General features: G+C 34.0%; 3 protein-coding genes across 5 annotated transcripts; 1 reads left to right on the plus strand and 2 right to left on the minus strand.

The window, feature by feature from the left end:
• Positions 1-3,050: 3,050 nt before the first annotated feature.
• Positions 3,051-5,327, plus strand: LOC132066867 (uncharacterized). Its single transcript, XM_059460066.1, has one exon. It carries the CDS (start codon positions 4,233-4,235, stop codon positions 4,998-5,000), a length of 768 nt encoding a protein of 255 aa, XP_059316049.1. The 5' UTR covers positions 3,051-4,232; the 3' UTR covers positions 5,001-5,327.
• A 410-nt stretch (positions 5,328-5,737) lies between these two features.
• Positions 5,738-11,275, minus strand: LOC132068220 (eukaryotic translation initiation factor 2 subunit gamma-like). 2 transcript variants are annotated; one of them, XM_059461741.1, is made up of 9 exons: positions 11,137-11,274; positions 9,167-9,311; positions 8,937-8,998; positions 8,417-8,529; positions 8,239-8,341; positions 7,161-7,388; positions 6,859-7,077; positions 6,499-6,759; positions 5,738-6,264 (listed from the first exon to the last, which is right to left on the minus strand). In XM_059461741.1, exons 2-9 carry the CDS (start codon positions 9,270-9,272, stop codon positions 5,962-5,964), a joined length of 1,395 nt encoding a protein of 464 aa, XP_059317724.1. In that variant the 5' UTR covers positions 9,273-9,311; positions 11,137-11,274; the 3' UTR covers positions 5,738-5,961. The 2 variants fall into 2 exon arrangements, with proteins under 2 accessions (XP_059317724.1, XP_059317723.1); XM_059461740.1 differs by having other exon boundaries at positions 6,499-7,077; positions 11,137-11,275.
• Positions 11,276-13,122: 1,847 nt separating this feature from the next.
• Positions 13,123-16,410, minus strand: LOC132066868 (chaperone protein dnaJ 49-like). 2 transcript variants are annotated; one of them, XM_059460067.1, is made up of 3 exons: positions 16,295-16,410; positions 14,165-15,408; positions 13,123-13,405 (listed from the first exon to the last, which is right to left on the minus strand). In XM_059460067.1, the coding sequence occupies exon 2, from the start codon at positions 15,371-15,373 to the stop codon at positions 14,600-14,602; it is 774 nt and encodes a 257-aa protein (XP_059316050.1). In that variant the 5' UTR covers positions 15,374-15,408; positions 16,295-16,410; the 3' UTR covers positions 13,123-13,405; positions 14,165-14,599. The 2 variants fall into 2 exon arrangements, with proteins under 2 accessions (XP_059316050.1, XP_059316051.1); XM_059460068.1 differs by lacking the exon at positions 16,295-16,410 and having other exon boundaries at positions 14,165-15,415.

Below are 16,410 nucleotides of genomic sequence, written 5' to 3' on the forward strand. Positions count from 1 at the left end.
CAAATAAGGTCAATCGTGCAAATTGGCCATTGAATGGTTACATTAATTCTCTCATAATGGCACCTGCTTAGAAAATCACCTAACTGTTACTATCATAGAAAGGAAGTTACAAAATCTCAATAGCTGAAAAGTCACGTTAGTTACTTCTACTAAAAATCCCCCCCAAACAATTGTGGAGATATAAGCCAACAACAATCAGAAATTTGGCTTGCGATTTCTGCCAGTCTTGTGTCGATGAAATCCTTTAAATGACTCTGAAAGCCTCCTGTTCCTCTCTACAAATGCTTTGCAGCTTGGTAATTTCTTTTCATTATAACTAACTAGTATATTAGTTTGATAATCATTTTGTATTAGCCTGGTAATTATTCACTTTATTGTACTGTTACTTAAAATTTTTACTTGCACAATATTGAGGCTTTGCCTATTGAACCACGTAACGTCGTATCCCATCAGTCTCTCCTTTCAACCTCAGTGTAAACGAGCTCTTTTCCATTGACGAAACCATAACAAAAAAATTAATTTTTTTTTTAGCATGTTCTTTACATGAATGAGGCTGTGAAATAGGATTGATGCACAAAAAGAACTCCACTATTTTAACTCTTTTATGGTAAAATTTCATATTTTCTCAGTTTAGTATTAAATGTCATTGTATGTGTAAAACAATTTTGAGTTGACTTTAGTAGAGAAGATTGTTAATTTGTTATAGTAACGCTTTGGGTTAATGTTTATGAAATGAAATCTTTAGGACTTATTCTCTAGTTTTGATAAATAGTTGATGATAGTTCAAGTAGAAACGCAAACACTTGATAGCTGGTGGGAACTCACAAAAAAAAATGATATTTGACGTGTTTTTGATCATCATCTCAAATTAAAATAGACATATTACATTGTTTAGTTAGAAAATTACTCCGTATTGTTTAGTTAAAAAATTACTCCCTCCGTCCCAATTTAAGTGTCTGAATATGAAATTTAAGAAATATAGGGAGGCTTTTCAGTCTTGTGGTTCTCAATTAAAGAGTGTGTAATGTACTAAAATGTCTTTCGCATTTTGTTAACTTACTATATATAGAAAGAGTTATTCTTTTTAGACAAACCAAAAAGAAAAGTAAGACACTTAAATTGAGACGGATTTTATGAGTAATAATTACTTAATTATCGTATAAAAATCTTACTATATTACATTTTGCATTGGATTGACAGTACTAACTAATTACTTATTATATTTTGCATTGGATTAACGATATTAAATAATATTTGTACTATACGGGATTAAATTATTTAAGGATAAGAATATTTTTTAAAAAATTAGAAATTAGTAATTCATATCTAACAATCTCCTAATTATTAATCATTGTATAATAATATTTTTTATTATTAATCATGGCATAATGCACCTAAAAGTGTGACTCAGTGAAGCTGGAAGAAAGGCGAGAAAGAAAATTTGCTTATTACAAGTGAAAAAGCAAAGTTGGTAGTTTGTATCTATAAGGAAGTTTTGGGACTTCTACAATTGTTTAGGTATGCGCTGAAAGCATTTTTTTTTTTTTTTTTAATGCTAGCTTGTATGTGAACTTCTCGTTCAGTGTTGTCTTTTTAGCCTGATGGAAGCATGTAAAGGTGAAGTTGACGATCTGTTTCACTTTTTTCCGGATCTTCATCTTGCCCTATCTCTTTCTTCCCCGAGCAGAGGATCTACTAAGAAACATCCTCAAGTTCGGAAGACCAAGATCTGCACCTTTCAATAAAATTTCACTGAAATATTAGGGTCTGTTTGGCAAGAAACTTGGTAATTGGAATTGGTGTAATTACTAGGGTAGTAATTACACAGTCTAGTAATTTACAAGGGCTTGTTTGTTTGTCATAACGTAATTACAGTGTAATTACAAGCGTACAGTTTGGTTGTACAAGTGTAATTACTCTGTTTGATTAATTTAAAAAAAAATTAATTATCAAAAATTAAAATTTAATATTGATAAATATGTGCCTTTATAAATGATATTAAATTAGGTATTTAAGATACATATTATTTCCTTAAAATATATTAATAATTATATATTTGTAACTAATATTGTAAAAAATGGTTGACATATTTTTTTCATAGTAATAATATTTTAATTGAATTAATTATAAAAAGTAAGAGTGTACATTTTGTAAGAATATCATGGATGCATGTTTGTAAGAAAGGTTAAAATTTATAACTATAATGTCATAACATTATTCAATAATTTGATCAAAAAAAAAAAATTCTATCAACTCTAATTGAAAATTGAACGGCATGCAATGTGAAAAAACAAGTCAATACTACTAAAACAAAGTAAATTGGAACTGAAAATATATCATAAGTTCAAAATCCAATTTTTCTTTTACATAGACTCTTATGTCAAATTCGAACATAACAGAAAATAATTTCCAACATAACTTATGTAAATAATCAAAAGAAAAGGAAAACATAAGTCTCTAACCTCATTCAACAACGAAATTATACTCTAATGACATCACTCGTTATATGTCCAATTTGTTAACGACTCATATTTCTAATATTAGAAGGTATGTTTTCAAAAACTATAATAACGCAATTACGCTAAATGAAGAAAATAAATAAAAATAAATAAGAAATAACAAGCAATTACATGAAATCACAAGAAGTAAAGGTTGAAAAATGAAAGGAAAGAAAATGAAACATAAGAAAAGAAAATGAAACATAAATAATGTTAAAAAAATATATTTAAAAATAAAAACAATTTAAAAAGTAAAAATAAAAAAGAAATTAAAATAATAGAAATAAAAAATAAATTTAAAAGAATAGAAGTTAAAGTAAAAACAAAAAGAAAGAAATTAAAAAGTTGTCATGTAACTACATGGTGTAATTACACCCAATCACCCTCCCCCCTCCGCAACCCTCCACCTCCCTTTGAGAATTGGAGAGTGTAATTATACCCTCTCAATTACACTCAATTCCCCTCAGACTTAGTAATTACTTGGCTAAACCGTGTAATCACACTCCATTACACCCACTTCCAACTCTCTCGTGGCTTTCCAAACATGCTCTTAGTGTAATTGATCTACTAATAGTGTAATTGATCACAAGTATCAATGGCTTTCGCTAGACTTCTTTTATTTTTGAATTATCTTACTTGTGAGAGGTAACATGTATCTGTAAATTAGTCGAGGTATGCCCAAGCTTGTCCAAGAAAAACTCCTCACGTTAATTTTTTATGAGAGTCCTATTGCCCTCTAAAATGGACTAGAAAGACTCTACAACAACAATAAAAAATTTAGTATAATTCCACAAGTGAGGCATGGGAAGAATAGTGCACACGCAGACCCAGTTACAAAGAAGATCACAGCAGAATACTTGCTTACAAGTTACATCCACTACTATCAGAAACTTTTTCTCACTTTTACTAGCTATGAATAGAAACATCATAAAGCAAACCCATGTCTCCAGTCTCTTCTTCCCTTGTGCTTCAGCAATGTCTCGTTGGATTTTGGACAAATCCCTTTGCATATCAGAGATTCTTTTCTTTTCTTTCTGTAAAAAGCTGACTGTTTCACGGATAAATAGGTCTGCATAGAAAATAGGCACATACAATGGTTGTTTATGTTTATCAAGAAGTTTTTATTCTTAAAACAAATTTGATTAAGAATAACAAGATCTTAACCATTCCACTATACTCTCATGCTGGTACAGTGCATCAATATATACACAACACAAACATGTAATATTGGTAACTACTCGGGGCTCAGGACGGATCTTGAGTGCCGCCTACGAATTCACGTAAATTTAGTAGCTTTTGTCCAGACCATATATATATAAAAAATTCTACTTAAATATCTTTAAATATTTAACTGTGAACTCAATGGTTGTTCTATACTGCATTAACTTGAGATCGTTATATAAACTTATAAACTTCAAATCCTAAACTTTTGTCTTTGGCTCCATTGTCTTGTTTATCAGTTTTAATTAAATAAGTTTAAGGCAGGTTTCCCCATGCTCCTAGGGACTACTATCTCTCCTACTTCAATGCTATAATTTTTTATCATTATTTCCATTCCTTCATTTATACACCATTTTGACCATGTGCCTTCTTCTTCTCCTGTTTCTCTCAATCATTCCTTTTCATAACTATCTCAATCCTTCCTTCTTCTTTTTTACCAGTTCTTCAAGTTAAGCTCTTAGTAGTGGCTTCCAAGAAGAGAAGCTAAGTGGTTATATAGTGGTGAAAATTGTGATGGAAGCAATTCAAGAAGATATGAGTGAAGGGATTTTGCAATGTACAAATCATACTTACAAGAGTGCCACCCCAGGTGGGATTTGTGATTTTTGCCTCCAAGAAAAACTTGGAAAGCTTGTTTCTTCCTCTATATCTTCTGCTTGTTTTCCTCCTCCTCATTATTCAACTTCAAGTAACTGTAACTATCATCGTTTTGGCAAAATGAGGAAACCAAGTAATCTAAGATCAGTTGAAACATCTTATCAAGGTGTGCATATGTTGGAAGCTGATGAAGTTGGAGATTATAGCCATAAGAAAAAAGGGTTCTGGTCATTTCTTCACTCCTCATCCTCTAAGCATTCTTCCACAGCTAAAAAAACTGAAAAAACTTCAGTTGGATCATCTCTGAATGGTTCAATAAGGTCAAGCAAGAACAAAAAGGAAAAGTTTGTTGTGATAGAGGAGACTGAAAGACCTGTTCATGTGTACTCAAGATCCAGATCTGTTGGCTGTGAAAGTAAAATCTCAACTGGTTTAGCTGATTGTACTTTGCGCAGAGTTGAGTCTCAGAGAGAAAACAAACATATTGTTTCATCTTCTTCATCATCTTCATCTTACTGTGTTTCTTCTGAAGAGAAGAATGGAAAATTTACAAGGAAGGGCAAGAGTTGGGGATGGGTTTTAGCAAGTCCAATGAGAGCTTTTAGCAAGAAAAGGGATGCCTTGAAAAAGAATGCTACTCCAAATTTAGATGCAATTCCTTCTTTGTTGACTAAGAGAAACTAGGAAGTTTTTCTAGTGTACAAAAAGTATAGTTAGCTACTGACACAACTATACAAGTTTACATTGTTCTTGTTTGAGCTTTATGTTTGTTTTCCAGGTTTTATCCATGTTTGTTCAATTCGGAAGCAGCCACTAATGCTTGGATTAGGTAGGCTGTCTACGTTACATCCTTTGGGATGCAGCCTTTCCTAGGACCCTGCTAATGCGGGATGCTTTGTGCATCAAGTTGTCCCCTATCCATGTTTGTTTCTGGTCATCCTTGTTAGGTGATCTTTACATTTTGTCTTGCAGTAGAGTTCTCTTTTATGCATTCCGCATTTGAAACCTGGCTTACTAATTTGAATTTGGGTCATATAAGGTGCACAAAATAATAATTATATATTGGTTCGACTAAGCATTGAGTTCTATTGAAATCGTGATCCCAGATATACAGGTTCAAGATCATTTTTTATGTATATACAGTAAATGTAAAATCTCTGAGCTTTTTCACATGTTTGCTTCTTTATATTTTGAATTCTCTTAGTAGAAATTTTGGCTCCGCCATGGTTGAATTGGCCACTACAATTATTAGTTAGGACCCAGGAGCAATCCTACCCTTGCCGAGCTCATAAAAACATAATAAACATACCCATTTGAATGCAGATAGAACATCTTGTTTTAACTCTTTTAACATTTATTATCAACTTTCGAGTCACAGGGTTTAAGGTGACAAGTAGAATGTATCTCCAAACACCGTTAGCTAAAGAAAGTTCAAGCAATACAAAACTGAGTACATAATAGTATTACATTAGTGGTTGGTTCAAACATCTGCCGCAAGTTGAATGGAACTCATTTCAAATAACCTAAACTAATGAATTACAAGGTAAAATCCACTTGGACAAAGAAACAAGAGGAAAAAAATTAAATGTATGACTATAGTATCCAGAATTCCAAATTCCTATATTTGACTAGTTGTGGAAATTGCTCATATGGGGCAGGGTGGAACATCAAGAGTAATACCAGCTTGGATTTGGCCCCAACCGATAAGACGCCAATGCTTCTCGATTCTCCGACTAAGAGCAATTTTCTCCCCTTTGCTGGTACACACGGGAGACGTCAGTTGCAATTTTGCGAAAACATTCTTGACAGCAACAACACGAGCCCCTGTTGACATGGACCCTATATTTAACATGAGGATTTCTCCCTTTGCCAACTTTGAGACTTTGCCCTGCCTCTCTGAGTCCTTTGTCCTCACACCCAAAAGACGTCGAAGCAAAAAGAAATTCACCTGTGTTACATAGGTATAAAAATAAAGAAAGGATACATAAGAGCATTCTAGAAGAACTCCGTCGGAAGGTAAATAAAAATGAGCCAGTAGTTACTTCATAACAGACTATTTTCAAAACTATAAAGAGAAAAGGTATATCATTGATCTAACAAACAGTTCTATAAGAAGAGACATATAAAAGTCTAGTTTTAACTGTTCATCAAGTTTCTGATGTGTTTTAAGTTAGTCATTTACCTCTAGTTCAACAAAAATTTCAGGAAGTGACCCGACCTCCCCGAGAACCTGTCCCACCAGTCGATCAGCACGTGTCAGTGTTGGATCCATAGTTGTTCCAACTCCAATGAGGCCTCCAGGCACGGCAAATTGGAGTTCATTTTGCTCAGCAAACAATGATACTATTCTTGAATATATTGGGGTACATTTGATGTTGCCACTCTCATCTTTGACAACAATTCCAGGACGAACCTCGATAAGTTGATTTACCTTCAATACACCCTGCGCAAAGAATCTAATTAACAATTTATCTTGAACATCTTCCAGTAGTGAGATCTTCGGTGGCAACATACCATTAATTGCAGGGAAAGAGAAAAATACCTTCAAAATACTGCCACCAGCAACACCACCTCTGATATCATCAACTTCAAAACCAGGTTTATTAACATCAAATGACCGGATAACAATCATATTTGGTGGTGAAATGAAATTCCTCTCGGGAATGGGAATCTTTTTCACAATATATTCACAGACGACATCAATGTTGTACTTCAATTGTGCAGATATTGGAACAACTGGGGCACCATCTGCAACAGTTCCCTGAACAAGGATTTGAAATAAGGTTTTATATACAAAATCAAGCATGGAATGTGAGGTCAATGAATACGAGTTTTCCACTAAACCTGAATAAATTTCTGAATTGCCTCGTGCTGGTTGATAGCAACATTTTCCTGAACGAGGTCAACTTTATTTTGAAGAATTATTATATGTTGAAGGCGCATAATTTCTACAGCAGCTAAATGTTCAGAAGTTTGAGGTTGGGGACAGCTCTCGTTGGCAGCAATTAGAAGCAAGGCTCCATCCATAATTGCGGCTCCATTAAGCATAGTAGCCATGAGAATATCGTGACCCTGCAGCAAAAGACATCATATACAACATTCATATATTAGAAAATTTAATGCTTAAGGACAATGATATTGTCGCAAAAATGAACCTAAACAACTGGCAGAAGGTTAGATATAGGAGAAAGTGTCTATGCCCGAATTGTTAATCATTGATATCATTTTAACTTCCTAGACTTCTTTTAAATCGTTGCGAAGGCTAATAGGGACTGCAAGTTAAATAGGAACAGCAAAGCTTATATATAATGTTGAAAATTTATTACAAAAGAAAAGCGGTAATAAGTTACAGGAAGATTTCTTCTTTGATACTTTTCTCTTGCTTTAATTCCAAAGCCACAATCCTTGAATAATTTCTCTTGTATGGTCATATCTAGGGCTGGCAAAATGGTTAAAAGAAAATAAGTAACCATCCAATCCGACCTATTAAAAATAGGTTGGATAACTGACCATTTAAAAATGGATCAAATATGGATATTATCCACTAAAAATGGATATCCAGATGGATAATATGGATATCCATATTATCAATACCCATTTATTTGCTTGTTAGTTTTCATGAGCTCTTGCTTTCTGGGAGTCAAAGCTTATTTTGGGTTTTAGTTAGCTTGTATTCTCACCTGACTATTCTTAAAACCATGGATAATATGGATATCCATATTATTCGTCAGTTAACCCACTTATTATCCATGTTAAATATGGGTGGGTCGGATATTTTATCCGCTTTCGTTTAACCCCTTTTCGACCCGCCCGTTTTCCATTATTGTGCAGTCAGACCATAGCGGTCATCTGTATAGAAACAGAATACACAAGTAAAATGGAAGTAATACATATTGTAGAAAGTGGTATGTGAGAAACTTACGGGGCAATCAACAAAAGATACATGCCTCAGCAATTTCATTTTGCAGTTCTCAAAACCAGGGACGTCACACATGGGACTGTCTTCTTTTCCACTTCCATAAGCCCTGGAAAGGATTTCTGTTACAACACAAGCTACCAGAGAAGCACAAGAACAATTCTGTCTCAAATCAAGGACTCACTTGTAGCACGCCGGTCTAGGACAGCGGTCTTCTTCACATTTATATATCTTAGCATTCGCATATCCAAGCTTAATTGTAATATTACGCTCTAGCTCATTTTTAAAACGAACAGTCTGCACAAATAAGTGGTATAGTTATTTGCAGTCTCACTACTAACACATAGTAAAATAAGTAACACGAAACAAAGATCAGCCCAAAATATGAACTTATAAATCAACATCTAAAAAGTATCAATCAAGCTAACCCACAACAAATAAGAAAATTAATTTCCGAAAAAGCTGATTACTCCAGCATAATAATCCGAAACTACTAAATAGAAGCGCTCATAATAAAAAGAAAAGGACAAAACTCAGAAATGCTTTGTACTTGATGAAGTAAATAGCAACTTAGCCGTAGATGTCTTTGATCTCCAGCAAACATAGTTGTTCGCAAAAATACATAGGTAAATAAGTATCTATATTTACAGTTTACTAAGATCAACATATCATTAAAAGGTCTGAAATTTTAAACACAGACATACCTGCACACCAGATATAGCTTTTACAACTGTTGACTTCCCATGAGCCACATGGCCAATAGTGCCTAGGATATGAAATTGCATTTCAGTAATTCAAGTGACTAATAAAGAGTAAAAACAGCTTGTTTGGAGATAGAAGGGACGAAAAACAGAAGAAGTTAATATTACATATACGAAATGATGCAAGCACATGTCGCATTCAAGGATCAATAATAATTTAATTACTAGTTTACCAATGTTTATTGTTGCCTGACGAGAAATAACTTCAGGCGAAAGCGGATGTAACTTTGTCACATCCAATTTACTTAGGTCTTGCTCCATCAATCCTTTCCGAGACATTTTGGCTGATGTTCGATACTTCAGAAGCAAGTTTCAACTCTGCATTTTGGAACAAAGACAAAGAAAGTCGTCTTCAAAACCATCTACGACTTATTAAAGAAAGTTGAGCAACAGATCAACCTACTCAATGCATAGGGTTACAGACAATACAGCTTAATCGCCAAAGTTGTTTCGTTAAGCAAAGAATAATTAGAACGACTCATTATTAACTTTGTTTTATTGTCAATTCCATACGAAGGAGATGGAACATCGCTGATCAAAAACCGATCACCACCCACCCACCATTGATCAGAGACAGAACCAGGATTTAAATTTAATGGGTTCAAACTTAAGATTTCTAGTATTGAACTTCTTACAATGTTAAAATTCTAGGTTCAGGTCTAATATTTTTTAAAAATTTTAGTAGGCCTTTACATATATTTTTATACTCCGCGTAGCTGAAATGCTACATCCGCCCCTGCCATTGATGATATTCATGAGACAATTTTAACACCCTAGCATCTCGAATCGACATCATTTTTTATTTTATTTAGAACAAATGCATCACCAATTGACATCATTAGGCTGAATATATATATTTCATTTTACTACTAGTAGTAGCTGAGTTAGCTTGCACACACATCTCGACTACTCCACTAAGTACCTTCTATCCAACAAAAATTAAACGGATGGAAGAATTCACTTAGTGTTTTCTCAGCTAGGATTGGAACCTAGTTGGGTTGAAATTTAAAGTCATAAGTTTCGGGTTTCAACATTTTACATAGTTGTGGCATATGCATACATTCCTGTAATAGCAATTTCCAAAGTTTCCACTTAAACATATCCCAAAAAAAGAAGCAAAAATAGCACCAATAATAACTCAAGACAACAACGGTACTTCTTTTTAATAAAGATTCAATACCATTACTATAGTATAGTGGAAATATAGAAGCAAACACAGCAACATGCTAATCCAGTTAAGTAAAAAAATCTGTATTTTATCACAAAAAATCATTGCAAAAAAAAAAGAAAAAAAAAGAAAAAAAAAGAAAAAAAAAAGAAAGATAAAGAATAGGTTGTACATAGTAATGGCATACACGAGCATTCTTGTAACAGCAATTTCCAAAGTTTCCCCTAAAACATATCCCAAAAAAAAAAAAAAAATACTCCCTCCGTCCCATAATAAGTGTCACCTTAGCCAAATTTTTTTGTCCCATAATTGGTGTCAAACCTTAGGAAACCAAGACATAAATTAGCTAGTTTTTCCAATTTTACCCTTAGACAATAAAATAACATCTAAATGATTATTGGAAAAGCTACATAGTAACTTGAGGTAAAAATAATTTATTTTTGTTATATAGGGGTAATTTGATAAACTTCACATTGCATTATTAGTTTCTTAATATGCGTGTTTTTGGCTAAGGTGACACTTATTATGGGACGGAGGGAGTAGACACCATTTTCAACTGCAAACATCAAGCTGTACTTATTTTTCTAATAAAGATTCAGTACCATTACAATATTATAGTGGAAATATAGAAGCAAACACAGCAACATGCTAATCCAGTTAACTAAAAATCTGCATTTTATCACTAAAAATCATTGCAAAAAAAACAAAGATAAAGACATAGTAATGGCATACACAGACATTCTTGTCATCCCAATTTGCAAAGTTTCCACTAAAACATATCCTAAAAAAGAAAAATAGACACCATTTTCAACTGCAAACATCAGTCTGTACTTCTTTTTTTGTTTTCAAGATTCATTACTATTACTAGTATATATATTATGAATGAAATATAGAAGCAAACACAGAAACATGTTAACTGAAAATCATTGCCAAAAAAAAAAAAAAAGATAAAGATTTTGGTGTAATTAAACATACAAACTCAGCCGCCGGAGAAGGAGAAAGACGAGGTGGCAGCAGAGAGAGGGTTTGGCAAAGAATTAACACTTCCAGTTTGGGCTCCATTTGTTTTGTTTTCATTAATAGCCCACTTGGAGGAATTTGGGCTATGGGTCAAGTGGGCCTTAAATTATAGGAATTTGGGCTAGAAGGATATTGGGTTTTGAGTCTGGCCCAATTAAGGTCCACTATGATGGCCAATGGATCATTCACAAATGTCCCTTTTTTGGGGTGGCCTTTTTTGCTCCTCAAATGTGTGGTCTTTAATTTTAGTCCTTCAGTATTTTTGGCGCAGTATAATTTAATTTTGCTATGCATATTTTACGTTTAACTTCGGTATATGTATCATAACATTTACACAATTATGCCGGACAAGTTAAAACTTTCAACAGTCAACATAATATGAAAAAAGGCATAAGTATATATTTCGCTCGGCAAAGTTTACTTTTAGCTAGACATATGTATCATAACGTTCCACAAGTTATACCAGATACGGCAAAACTTTCAACACTTAACATAATTTGAAAAATACTATAAAACTTATGCCGCATAACTTAATTCTTACAGAACTTGTGTCAAGTCAAGCAAGGCAAAAGTTCAGTTTCTGAAATAAAATGTTACAGATCCTATGCCGAGTGAAGTAAGTCTGAATATTTTCGCTAAATGAGCAGCAGGGGCTAAAATTATTAAGCAGGACAAAAATTATTGACCAGTACATTTGAAGGACAATCCGTACAAAAATTACATAAATGTATTACTTAATTATCATTAATTAATACGTATGTTCATATCAACTCACTCTTAACCACGGTAATTTTTGTTAAGCTGGTGTAAACGATGAGCGTGAGTAAGTTTTCAAAACGATTATCATTTTCTCACATATGTCAATGGGCAATAGCATTGTGTGGTTGTTCTCATAGCATTGTGTGAAGTTGAGAAGATATTCAAGCTAAAAATAAAAAGGAAATTTATTTCTTTGTTGGTTTTTTAGTGTTATTGAGATTTAGATCCTTTCTAGGAAAGAATTAGACCTAGTAGTGTAAATACATAATAGCTAGGATTTATTATGTAGGGCAGAACATAGAATATAAAAGTATTCAATTTTGTAACTTACTTTCTCCCTTGATATAAATGCCCGCCGTTCCCCGTGGACTAGGATCACATCGATCCGAACCACGTTAATTACTGTGTTTTTATCGTTTCCACGCTAGCACATTGTCTAACCCTTAACATAATTGTTGCACTTCATCTACAATTGTCGTAGTGCTCAGGTCAATTTGCACATACCTTGATTAGTTGATCGAATGGAATTTCCTTATACACAATAATACACAAAGCCTTTGGAAAGTTCTTAGGTTAATAGTGTTTTTTTCCATAGGCTATAGAATTAAATTGACTGAAATACCATGAGGATTAGCATATACTAAAAAGATTGTGAGGTCTGTCTTGGACCGCAGTAAAGTACGTAGGTCTACATGGTTCAGTTTAAATTAGCTTTCTCCTAAAAATAAATCAAACTAATTAAGTTGATTTTTCAAATATTAAAACCAAATCAAATTAATTAACTTGGTTTCTCAACCATTCAAACCAAATTAAACTAATTAAGTCAGTTTTCCATCTGTTCGGTTTTTGTCCATTTTTTAGGTTGCTTATTTTGTTATTGTATGCCTATCTTCAGAATACTGTGACTACTAGCTACTTCTTTCCTTCTTTTTTGGTACGGATATATTCTCAAAGCCAAACTGAAGCACGATTTGAAATTTGGTAAATAATGAGTCTGCCCCTTTATATACCCTTCTTTGCTTAAAAATCAGGCTGTTTGACAGCTGGACGATTTTCTCATGACGTGCGCGTTAACCATACATCACCTTACTCTTATCGCAGAATCAAAGGGAGTTCAACTGAATCTCCTTCGTTCAAAAACTGTACTGTCTACATAGGTAATATATATATATATATATATTGTTGAATCCATCTTATATAGGGGGAGCGTCAAGTCGTGTAGTGGCAAAAAGGCACTCAAAAAATGCTATACGTTGTGAATTCAACTGCCAAGCGTGACATTTTAACATGTCTAGTGAAAACCGCGCCTCCGCTACTAGCTCTCGAGGCAACTACTAACTACATCAGAAAGATGGCTGGTTACTGATGCTTTATTTCAAGCCTTGTCTACCGGGCCAAGCTCCCTTAGGATATATGGAAGGTGTTCAATTATCACGTGAAAGCTCCTTGCATCTAGTCAACAGACCTGCAAGACATGCCTTGATTTTTATTAGAATGTTAAAGCACATAATATTGCTCGGACTCTTAAAAAAAGTCATCGGGTACGTGTCGGATCCTCCAAAAGTGGTGCATTCTTGGAGGATCCGACACAAATGTGGCAACATTTTTTGAGAACCCAAGAAACATAGACGTAGGGACTAAATATGTCATTAACTGCCACCAGAAACAATTTCATATCATCTTATGATTATCTTATCTTCAAAGGACAAAGAAGAGGGAGTAGTTAAAATTAGGCAATCAATTAGTGCCACTCATGTCAATTACTCAAATGTTCACAATTGATCTTAAAGCTTATACCACAATCAAGTTTGCAGCTACATGGAGATCTTCTCTAGGCATGATGTATTTAAACAATACTCAAACAATAAATTTTTACCTCAACTCAGATAAAACAATAAAAATAAAATAAGATGGTGTACATAAACAAAATCCAGAAAAAACCTACACTTTTCTCCTTTCCGTTCTTTTTACCCTTTTCTTTTGTTCTTTTGATAACAGTGTTTTCCAAGACAACTTGCATGCATCTCGGCTTATTGCTGAGGAAACTCTACTTTTATCATCCATTTTCATCTTCCACGTACCTCAAATATACTGATTGAATATTGAAATAATGTTGCTTCTAACATAGACATAATCATTAATTCAATACCTACTTTATAAACTTAGCAAAATCCAATGTAGTATGCAGATAAAAACTATAAAAGACAGAAAGAATTTGGCTAACCTCATGCTGCTCCAAAATTCTGAATTCTGTCGCAGTCAGCAGTTAGACGGTTCTTGTTCCATTGTAGAAACATCTTTCGGGAAATGGCCTTACACACGGAACACTGGCTGATCCTATTGACACAAGCAAAAAAGGTCTCTTTTGCCTATGAACATTTGTACAAAGGGGTGGAAAGAAGGCTGAGGCGGACAATACTGGCACGAAAAAATCTCTTAGATGGGTGGATGTAAATTTGGATCTATCGACAAAGCAATTCCATGCCACTCATAGTCTCAATCCCATATCCAATGAAAGTCGTACCCGTCTCCGACCAAGCATATCGACTAACACAGTTTTCGACGTTATATCGAGCAGGGCTTTCAAGACGACACTTCTGATCAAATTCAGGCAAGATAAAAAAATTCTTCTCTATGTTTATCTAAGATCATCTCAAACTTAATTGAAGTAAGGATGAAAAACAAGTAGAACAATAAGCAAAAGCAACAATAATTGAAGGAGAAGAACTAATTTACGAGCAACAGGACTTAACTCCACTCTCAACTCAGCGCCAGTACTTCTCGTCCTGTAAACATAAGTTGTCCTAAACACGTCATCATCTTGACGGAAAAATGACCTGAAAAGCTCATCAGGATCAAAATCATCACCAAAATTATAGTCGTGCCTGGTTCTTCTCCTCATGCCACTAACATTATGCTGATGCTGACTATCCACGAATTCGTCAGCAAAACCCGTCTCATCATACCGTCTCCTCGAACCATCATCGCTCAAACACTTAAACGCCTTCGCGACTTTTTTAAACGCGTCTTCAGAACCCGGAGCCTTATTTTTATCAGGATGAACTTTCAACGACAGTTTCCTGTATGCTTTCCTAATTTCATCAAATGAACAACTTTTCCCCAAACCAAGAATTTCATAATAGTCTTTTTTACTCTTAATTCTTCTAATCAACTCAACATGTTCCTCTCTGTAATTCTTCACATCACCTGTCTCATTTTTCACATTAGCAACATCATTTTTAACCTCACTGAAGTTACCATGACTCGACGAATCAAGATTTTCACAAGCAGCCAAAAGATCATGCACAGCTAGATTTTTATTAAGGCGACGCGCAATTACAATAAATTTAAGCGCTTTGTGCCTATTGCCCGACGCTATTGCTTCCTTAGCAATATCAATGCATCTTAAAGCCTCATCTTTGTTACTATCCATTGTAACTTTCAGCTCATCAGCTTCAACTACAATTCCTGAAATTGAAATCAAGCTACAATTAGTTAGCTTGAGAGCAGCGGTGGAGCCAGGAATTTGAACCAAGGGGATTAAAAATTCAAACTCGTGAGGTAAAGCAATTTATGAAGAACTACCTTTGATACTAATGAAAATACCCTTACGTCAGGCGGGTTCAAAAGTTTATATACATAAGCGCGCACACACGAAACAGAATTGTTTTTGCGCTATTTGTGCATGCAATACAACTTTTCAATGAAACAGATTCAGTTGAACTCCCTTCCTTGACTATGACTAGGACGGAGCCAGCCTTAAGGCTACGGGTATTTGTATTAAAAAGTTCATTCAATATGTATAAATGACTTATCCAGAACTCATAAACTTAAAATCCAGACTGCGCCATTGCTTGAAAATATACACCAAGGATTTTATGATGATTCAATTTTTACAACCACATACAATTTCTTTTCTGAGCCTTCGATTATGAGCAATAGTCTCCTGACTTTAGATAGAAAAAAGATGTAGACGGATCCAAAATTTATTGTCAGTGGATTCAAAACGGGCGTGATTAATTTTTCCACGTATGGTAATTTTTTTTTTCTTTCATATGTATATATAGTTCGATGCAAAAACTATAGATTCGATTTAACCCCATGATGATAAACAATCCAAGGTTTTGTTTGGCAATTCAAAACACCTGCAGAGTGATGTTGCACAAATATGATAATTGAAGAACATATATTGTACGTCTATATTACAAAAAATAAAATAAAATGGTGAGATATTGAAATCAGGACGTGAATTTTATGGAATTGTCATCAAACAAATGTTCACTGATGGTTTTTAAAGGAGAAAAAGATTAAAAAAAAAAAAAAGAACATTCGAATTAATTGAAAGACCTTTCACCTGCTATGGAAATTGAAGCTGATAAGCTATGGGCGAGTCAATAAGAGAGAAAATGTTGTGCCTGAAAAAAGATATTGATTTTTGAGAAGGAAATATTGATTGCACCTTCGTTTTAC

The sequence above is a fragment of the Lycium ferocissimum genome, chromosome 8, assembly GCF_029784015.1.
Source record: "Lycium ferocissimum isolate CSIRO_LF1 chromosome 8, AGI_CSIRO_Lferr_CH_V1, whole genome shotgun sequence".
Lineage (NCBI taxonomy): Eukaryota > Viridiplantae > Streptophyta > Magnoliopsida > Solanales > Solanaceae > Lycium > Lycium ferocissimum.